The following is a 9937-nucleotide window of genomic DNA, read 5'->3' on the forward strand; positions in this document are numbered from 1 at the left end:
AGATTATGATACAAATCAGATACAGTTATATGATTTCAGAGCAGGACCGTGCTCATCCTGGAATCCTTTAAGGGTTTCCTTAGCCTGCATGGTTGTTCTACTCAAAAAAGATGACTAACAGAAATCAAACAGCATTTAATTGATTTAAAATGGACATTTCAGCCTTTATCAGTGCACAGTGCACTGATCATCAGACGCTCTTACAGAAAAGCTATAAATCTATGTTCCTGATCATTTTTTATTGTAACTGCTTTTATGTTTTGCGGAGTCCTTCTCCTCACAAGAAAATGAACAGCATGCGTGCAGTGCGCCTTGGTTGTAATACGAAAATAGCAGCAACGGAAGGCGAAGGTAGCTATTATTATTGGAGAAGCACTCAGGAGGTCCAGTTAGTGGGCATTTTCTGCAGCTATTTCCATCGTAAATTGGAAAAGAGCCGAACAAACCTTGTAATAAACATGCTCCACGGCGCTGTGATCCTAATTTAGTGGACGGTAACAGCAAACTCTCCATGGGCACCTGACAAAATCTGGCACAGTCAGTGTTGTCCAACAGTGTTTTATATGCAATATACCTGAGATTAACATCAATGTTATGTTCATTGTGTTAAACAAGGAACATCATACAGTATCACATATAGTATAACACTGATTATCAAAATGACACATTCATTATTTGGTATTGACTGAGCTTCAGCGGTGGAATGTAACTAAATACATTGACTCAAGAACCATTTGAAGTTATTGTATTTGCAGTATTTGCATTGTATGCTACTTATACTACTCCTATACTACTATGTCAGGGAGAAATATTGTACTTTTTACTCCACTGCTCTATTTACTGGTTATTTTTTAAGGTTTTAATTTTACATTAAAAACCTATGATAAGTTATACTTTTATACTTTTATACTGTTAAGATTAAACCAGTGGTTCCCAATGTCTCTGGTTTGTGGCCCCTTATTTAAAAGCAGTGTCTTGCTGGGGCTCCTTGTCACTTTTCAGATTAGCAGTTCCACCACAGAGACACTACAGAGGTAAAAGTATCCAATATTTTACAAAATAAAGCAAAGATTACAGAAAAATTCCAAACGTGGCTGGGTTGGCTCAGTGGTAGAGCAGGTGCACACATACTGAGAGGCTTATGCCTCAACGCAGAGGTCCAGGGTTCAAATCTGACCTGTGACAATTTACTGCATGTCTTCCCCCTCTCTCTCACCTTACTGTCCTGTCAAAAAAAAGTAATCTTTAGAAAAATTACAAACAATGAATACAAATGTGTGCAGCAGAACTTCTTCTCACATCATCTCACAACCCTTCAGATTTATGCGACCCTTTGGAGGGGACCAGATCCTTATGTTGGGTATCACTGGACTAAACAAACTCTTCAAGTTTAAATTAGCTTCACGTTGAGACCGTAAAATGCTACTTACGTATTGACGCAACAGTATTGGAAATCTCATAATGTAATACGTATAATATATCAATTACAGGGGCCATTTGTCTGCACAAGTGCTTTCGCTTATGATACTTGGAGTACATTTATACTGATAACACTTTAGTAGAATGTTCAATGCAGGGATTTTGCCTATCAATACAGTACTTTTGCATTGTTGTATACTTTTACTTAAGTGCAGGATCTAAATACTTCTTCCACCACTGCTGAGCTGTTAAAGCAACAGCGACTTTTACAGTTTAAACAGCTCCAGAAACACTTTCCCCTAGAGCTCTGCTTCCCTTTCTGTGCCTCTTTTTCAAGAAACAATTTCCAAATGTGCAAGACAATGTTTTACATTAGAGCCAAATGAGTTCTCTTTGAGCAAGTGCCGCCTTCATCAACAGCCCCGTGGCATTCCTAGATTCCAATTAAAAGAACATTTTGCGCTGCTTTAAGTCCCATTAAAACATCACATGGCAACATGTGCTGTGTGCATCTGATAGAATTGAGTTTAATCTCATCAAATTGTGTAATCCATCAGATGAAATCACTCCTCTAACATGACATGGCTTAACACAGATAGAGAAGGTCATAAAGAGTTAAGGCTGTGCACTTTTAACCATTTACCACATTCTTCAACCGCCAGTCTGACAGGAGTACAGAAACACTATTGTTTCATTCATTTAAATGAGATGTTGTTGTTGCGGATGAATTATGTATGTGTTGATATGTGATAGACATCGTCTCGCTGGGAATGTAGGACACATGCTTATGCATAACAATAGTCTTCAGTTCATTTCTCACCAACAAAATTGGCCGTTTATCCCTTATTTTCTTCATAAAAGAACCTACATTAATTCATCTTGTGCTTATTTAATGCAACTGCTGTCCATATCCCACTTTACTAAATAGCGGTTACTGTATTCAAATATGCAGGATTGTTGCCCTGCTGCCCCAGTACTTTCACTAATTATTTATTTAAAAACAAAAACAAAGTTGTATGCCTGTCAGGCCTGCTGTCAGTGACATTGTACAGCTGATAATAGCATAGCCTATTTAAAATTGCCTCTGATAGGCTTGTTTAAATCATGAATTGTTCATCATAAACGTTTCTTGATGTTTTATGTCATGCCTTTCCTCTCTCCAGACAATAACTGACATATTGGTTTGTTCCCAATAGGCCCGTTATATTGGTCTGATGAAAAAACAATCAGTCCGTGTACAAAAAGAGCAGCAAAAACAGGATGTGTGATGTGGTTTTTCAAAGCTGATACAAAGCCAATCTGAAATATTGTTACATTTAAATCAGCCATTACTAATGTGGATTTAGTTGGATTCAGATGCAAAACAGATAGAACTTTTGAGACATGCCTGTGGTTTTAAAAAAGGCTTTCACGATTCTATTCAATTGCTAATTTGACATATAAGTGATGTAATAGTGATAGGGCCTAAAAAGATCACAAAAATCCCAATTCTATATTCGCAGAAAAAATAATGTGGGGTAATGCTAATGCAATACTTTATTGGCTGCACCGGTACTGATAGACAGATCAAATCATGCATCTTTCCAAGCAAAAATTATCATATAATAATAATAATAATAATAATAATAATAATAATATAGCTTAAATATAGCCTATAGTACATAAATAGCCTGCAATAGTATGTTAAATATTTCCAAATGCAAATATTAAATGATAGCCTCTTTATGCCTCCTTTACAATGCAAATCTTGATATATCTTTAAGAATCATGTTTTTTGATCTTTATTAAATTCAAATAAATTATGAAGCAAATGAGGAAAAGAAAGCAAAATACAACAAAAAGTCATAAATAAGAAATATTTAATAACTCAAAAGCTGACTATAGAGACTGAACTAAAACTAGGACCTTATCTCTAGCCTTAATATGTGTAGAAAAGTACACTGGTGTGACCAGTAGCCAACAATATACTGTAAAGTAGCCTATATTATTGGGCCATTCAAAAATAAAACCTATACGGCTGTTAATGTCTCATAGAAACTCCAAGGCCATTTGAGAATGCTATTTGAATATTTTACCATGAGAGATAAGTTGGTTAAACAAATGGCACTATGGCTAGATATAGGCTCCATCACTGCATGCTTCATGCAGCTAAATTGTTGGGTCGGAGAGAAACGTATTTTCAGTTGCTCTGTATGTCTGGCACATATTGCAGAATTGACAATAACGTTGACTTGACTTGTTTTGGCATCCCACAGTAAAGAAAAAAACAAGTGTCACTAATAGTAGGATGCTATTTCAAATTATAAGTATCTTCATCTCTATTTATCTGCTTGTGTTACATTTTTTGTCACCAGTAAAACCGGAGTAGCCTAAAGAGTGTATGTAGTTTTGAGGCCCATCGCTGCTGTGGAGCCAGATCGAGACGCCCCTCCAGCGTCGGTCGGACCCCCTCTCCCCCGGCGGGGAAACCTGGAAATCCCCGGCCGAGGTGAAGTGGTGCCGCTTTGGGAAAGCCCTGCCTCAGGGCGACGATCGACAAAATGTGCGGTCGCTTTAGCCAAGAAGAGGCTTCTGAGGCTCTTTTTTTATTGTTTAACATCCTCAAATGCGATGAGAGGATTAATGCAGCGCGTCTGCCGGACCCATATGTCCCCTTCAGTGCCGCTTGTGCTTAATTAAAACCGAATGGATACTCGGGGGCCCTGGGGCCCCTGGTCCTCCTGCTGCTGGAAGACTGACTGATTTACTGCTCCCCGCTTACATTTAATGAACCTGTTAAAGCTTTGAATAGGACATAAAAAAAAAAAATCATATTTCTACCACTGTAGCAAGCAAAAAAATGTGACAAAAAATACGTAGTTCAGTTTGTTTACTGCAAATTGCATTTGACTGTAATATTTTATCACAGCACTTGTCACGAATAAAATGCAAGAGCTCTAATCTTTATGGACATGGATTAGATGGTTTTATTAATCTGGAACCACTAGATGGGACTGGAAGGCTTCCCCCCTTTAAATTAGCCTATAGCCATATGGCTCAGATTATATCAATAGGAAATTGTTTTTCCTATTTTTTCACGTTTTCTTCCTCAACTATACGCATGACAGTTGCAGCTGTTTTGTTGTGTTTTTTGTGTTTTTGTTTTGTTTTATAGATGTATATGTCATAATTAATCTTGTCTTTATTTAGGTCAAGATTTTAGGTTTTTAACGTGATCTAACATGTTAATGCTTGTGCCAACTTCAAATTCTTTGTGATTACAAATGTAACCGATAAAAAACATAAAAAAAAAAATTCTAATTTACAGTAATGTTTAATAGAGTGCACGCTGTCGCTCTGTAATTATGTGTGTCATTCGGTAATTGGGGGTCAAATAGACAACAAAGCACTTCAACGGCAGCAAAAAGTCACGCCAGAGTTATTAGAAGCCTCTCCTGTCACATCCTAATTAGACCGATAGCACGAGCCTTCTTCGTCTTCTTTAATCCATGCACGAGCCCCTGGACCTGCTCGCTCACATGCTCTCTCTCCCTAAAACCCCAAACAGGCTGCCTGCTTTATGCCCACACTAATCCATATGATGCAGGACCATCCCTGCAGCAGATACATAGATTTTGACCAAAGGCTGAAAAGCAGAAACTTAAACATTTGAAGTTGATGATTTTGATATTAGCCAAGTAGCCTATATACAATATCCGAGAACTCAAGTTTTAGCTCAATCACCCATCTGCAAATTGAATCTGAGATGTATTTTTCTGAAAAAGTACTGCTGGTTTAATTAGCCTGTTTGTAAGTGTATTTGATTAGTACAATGCACATTAATCAACATTTCTGTAAATGCGCTAGTGTTAACCAGTCGGCTAGTTTTCACCTGTAGTCCTAATTACCTAGCATGCATGTCTTTATGGTGGGAAGAAACCGGAGCACCCGGTGGTGGTGCTGGTTTCGAACCCAGAACCTTCTTGCTGTGAGGCAGAAGTGCTAACCACTGAGCCACACCGTGCTGCCCTGTCTACTGTTATTAGCGTCACATATTGAGTTATTGTTTGGAGCCGTAACCTCCACGTTTTCTGCTGTTTTCTTTGATGTATAACTTGTCTTTAAACGCATGTTTGCCCCGGGACTGAGCAGCAGAACTCATTTTCACATTTTCTCCGTGTGAACTGGCCAGCGGTGCGCCCTGAACCAAAGAGCAGCCGTCAATAAAAATGTTGGATTATCCTCTTTATGAGACGGGATTAACATAGCTCTCACATAATTCACATTCCTCCCAGCCTGGACAGAAATCACAGACTCTAGTGATGTAGTAGCAATATAAAAGGTGGAGGATGAAATTGGGCACTACTTTATATACTCTAATATATGTATGCCATACCAAAAAGTGTAATAGCCTGATTAAACATATAAGAAAAATGAGATGGCGTTCCCTCCTCAGGCTTGTTGGCATGTTGTGGTGTGTGTTGTGTGCAGAAACAGGTGATACAAACAGGAAGAAACACAGAAGATGGATTTACACATGCAGCCACAGTGTTGAGTCAGGTCAAGTGGTCTTTATTGGTGTTTAGTGTGTTTGTGGCCTTCTCGCATCACTTTACAGCTCAAGTGGACCTTGCTGGCTGCTGGCTTGATTGACTCTGCAGTCCCTATTTAAGTCACCTAATATGTCCTAATAATAATTTATCATTTAACACTCGAGACATGGAAATAAATCTATCAAATTCACAGCTGGGTTTGTGGCGCATTTATGGCGCAAAGCAAAACTGCATACAGGTAGTACAAAGAATCACATGTTTTTTTTTAAAGAAATCTAACACATGGGGGGAAATAATAATTCAAAAACACATAAGGGACATTTATGAGCACACGCAAACGGATTGATTGTCTCTTAAAACTAGTTTTAAACATTTCTTATAAATTAATAGTGCATCCAGGTTCATGTCAGAGCCTCTCTCTCTCTCACACACACACACACACACACACACACACACACACACACACACACACACACACACACACACACACACACACACATGCACAACGCTTTGATCAAAGGGGCCCTTCAGCGTGCCAACAAAATAAAAAGAAAAGACAAGAGAGGGGAGTCTTTAAGGAGCTTAGAAAAAAAACCGGTAGCCTACTATTCCTCAAACTCAACCAATTTAGGCTTGGATCTTTCGCTCTTTTGATCCTTTTTTTCCCTTTTGGTCAACACATTTGTTCCATGTCCTTGATCAAAGTTGGGGAGAAATCAGTCTGAATGTTCAATAAATTAACCCAACACGTGAGACAACCGGCTGGCACTCCTGTTCTGCACAGCCCGAGGTAGAAGTTGGGGCCTGTGGTGGTGGAAACACGCCGCACTTTCTGCTCCCAAGCTTGGGTTTATAATTTGCCTGTATAGTCTGCAGTTTGTGAAAAGTGTCCCTTTTAATTCTCTCCTCTCACAATACTTGAAATTTCCACGCTGCTTGGTCTTTGTAATCCAAACAGTCCGCGTTGAAATTGAGCTTCCATGAAGAGGCCGTTTGGTCCTTATAGTCCAGGCAGTCTGCGGCGCCGCTGAAGCCCAGCCCCGCCGCGCCGTACGCCGACGAGGACAGGGAAGACGCGTTGCTCAGGTGGCTGGATACCCCGTTGCTGCCCATGGGACTCATGGTGGAGCCCGCGACGGGTAGCTGATGGTGCATAGGCGAAAGGTAGGAGCCGCAGTCCATCCCGGTGAAGTAGGACGAGGAGCCCGTGTAGCCCTGGTTGTAGCCCGTGGCCTGGGTGTAGGCCATGGGATAGGAGCGCTGCATGCAGGAGGAGGAGGAGGTAGACAGCGGGTCGGGCAGCGGGGAGATGGAGGCCGGGCTCCAGATAGATACCGGTGGTGCCGCGCTGCTGCTGCTGCTGCTCACAGCCGGGAGGGAGGTGGTCGAGGGCGGCGTGAACTGCCCGCTGGCTCCGCTCTCTGAGCTGGCCTCTCTGACCGGAGAGCTTTTCTTTTTCACCGGCTTGCTGACTGCCTTGTTCTGCACTCCACCTTGGGTTTGCTGGGCCTGTTGGCGATGTTTGGCTCGTCGATTCTTGAACCATACCTAGAAGATAAATGCGTTGAAATGAATTTAATGTAGCTATAACAACACCTATGTTCTTTTTAGGATACTGTTTCCAGGATTTAAGATTCCTCCAACCCTGTCAATGGCAGTGTAGACTAATGTGAAATTGGAATTGAAATGTAAAGTTACATTTAAAGTGATCACAAAGCCACAAATAAACAATAATTGTAGTTATAGGCTACATCTCAGAAAATTATGTGTTATTTTTCCAAACTTTTCATTTATATTTTTCAATACTTAGTTTTACAGGCTTGACATTGTGTCAATCTATATAAACTCTATTCTACAAGTAAGGGTTTAGCTACTTATAAAGGGATTTTATATATTATAAATTCACAATATGAGTCAAATAGGCCTACAGAAAACGACAAAATATCGCATCAAGAAGTGTTATCAAACACTTCTCCAACAATGAAGAGGACACTTGGATGAAGTGGCGCGTCTCGCCTCTCACTCAGACCATGCCCAGTTATCGAGCTGCCATAAATAGACGAATATGTGTTTGGTTTGAGGTGTTTGTGTTGGAGACTCACCTGCACTCGGGACTCGGGCAGGTTGATCTTTAGGGCCATCTCCTCTCTCATGAAGATGTCCGGGTACCGAGTCTTGTTAAACAGACTCTCCAGCAGGTCGAGCTGGGCCCGGGTGAAGGTCGTCCTCTCTCTCCTCTGTTTGCGAGGGGTTCCTGGGAAGAAGAGGGGGAAACACAGTGGAAATAAGAAACGAAATAACACAGCCTGACTTCAGAGACGGTGTAATTTCAAATATACAAACTTCTGTAGCTTGATTATTTGATTTATTTCATTCATCACTCAGTTGTTAATATAAATAAAAGGCCTATAATATAGGCTAATCTATGTTGATCATTACATTTGGACATGTAATAGGCCTACATAACGCGGAATGGAAGGCTATCTTATTTTCTTTATTTCTAAGCGGTTGCACCCTGTCTGAGTATATTACCTTGGTATCCCACTGAAGGATGCAGCAGGTCCACTCCTGAGGATAAACTCAGTCCATTCACCGTGTACGGCGGCTGCTTCAAATAGGACATCATGCTGGCTGCCGGACGAGGGGCACCAATGAGAAGAAATAAGAAAAAAAATAGGGTGCAAAAGAGTGTTCTAATCCTCTCGTGTCTCCGTTTGGTCTTTCACGTCTTCCAGAACCTGAAGCAGGACACAAAACAGGAAGGTTTTAAGGTTGTTGAGATTCGTCTGTGTCCGCGGAGTTTTACGCGCAGCCTTTACGCACCGCTGTGGGTTTAAAGAAGTGGGCGTCCTCGGACTCGCAGGGCTCTTAAAAGGCGAGTGGAGACCCCCAGCTGTCCCTGCTGGACTGAGGATGCTCTGTCTGGCTGACATGCGTTTACGCAATCACCCCCACCACGCACACACACACACACACACACACACACACACACACACACACACACACACACACACACACACACACACACACACACACTAACTGCTACTATAACCCCGCCTCTTACCACCCCCCTCCAAACACACTCCTCTCCTCCTCTCCTAGTACCACCAAAACAAAACATTGTCGTTAAAATGCGCACACTCGTTGGGCCCCAACCGGGCTCTCAATTAGCATATACCCACAGGTTAGGCGAAGCTAAATAGACAGCTGATTGGGGGGCCATTTGCAGAAACAAAGCCCACTGTTGACCGATAAGTAATGCTGATAACAAAAGACTTTAAGGAACCAACAAAGAAACCAATACTGCAAACTGAGCGCTCATTCAAATACAACCGAGCATCTTCATTTCTATATCTCGGGCCCATTGTTTGTTTCCACTAAAACCCTTGTACATTTAAATGTGATGAAATTAAAATACGAAGGACAACTTTAGCAAATAATTGGAAACATGGAGGCATTCCCCAAAGTGAATTCTGACATATATTATTGACACTCCTCGCGGCGATTCCCCCTCCTTTCCTAATGAATTGCTCCCGGTAATTAGATTTGGAAGGTGAGACTATCGAGAAGTGTTGATTAGAGAGGAGCACTTAATCTTAATCTAAACAAACAAGGAGATGGCCCGCTAAATGGGTCTCAGGTACTGTGGAAATAACGTTTTACAGTAAAAACGTTAATTTCAGTCTCATATTTTAATAAAAAAAAATACTATAGGGCTACCCTATTGGTGAAAGGACGACTTTATTCAAATGAGGTCTATTGACATCTTATTCAAATAATCGAGCAACAATTCTTTAAAATGATTACATCTTTTACAATGGCAAAAAAAAAGAGAAACAATGTAGACAGACAATATTTACAAGGATACTCCGCAATATTCTGACTTTATAGGAATGTTAGCCAAATAAATTAATACATCAAGTATAATAGGGTCACTACAAGAATGAAACATTTATGTATATTTTTTATAGAAATATTATAGCCTA

General features: G+C 40.6%; 1 protein-coding gene across 1 annotated transcript; it reads right to left on the bottom strand.

The window, feature by feature from the left end:
• Positions 1 to 6860: 6860 nt before the first annotated feature.
• On the bottom strand, positions 6861 to 8577 carry LOC144533425 (homeobox protein OTX2-like). The gene is made up of 3 exons (XM_078274775.1): positions 8484 to 8577; positions 8054 to 8205; positions 6861 to 7499 (listed from the first exon to the last, which is right to left on the bottom strand). The coding sequence occupies exons 1-3, from the start codon at positions 8575 to 8577 to the stop codon at positions 6861 to 6863; spliced, it is 885 nt and encodes a 294-aa protein (XP_078130901.1).
• Positions 8578 to 9937: the final 1360 nt, after the last annotated feature.

The sequence above is a fragment of the Sander vitreus genome, chromosome 18, assembly GCF_031162955.1.
Source record: "Sander vitreus isolate 19-12246 chromosome 18, sanVit1, whole genome shotgun sequence".
Classification (NCBI taxonomy): domain Eukaryota; kingdom Metazoa; phylum Chordata; class Actinopteri; order Perciformes; family Percidae; genus Sander; species Sander vitreus.

Excerpts from the sequence above, each read along its gene's own strand:
- LOC144533425 (XM_078274775.1), bottom strand. The coding sequence starts at position 8,577 with ATGATGTCCTATTTGAAGCAGCCGCCGTACACGGTGAATGGACTGAGT. Across the intron at positions 8,206-8,483 it reads TCCTTCAGTGGGATACCAAG|GAACCCCTCGCAAACAGAGG; the intron begins GTAATATACTCA and ends TCTTCTTCCCAG. Across the intron at positions 7,500-8,053 it reads TGCCCGAGTCCCGAGTGCAG|GTATGGTTCAAGAATCGACG; the intron begins GTGAGTCTCCAA and ends TTTATCTTCTAG.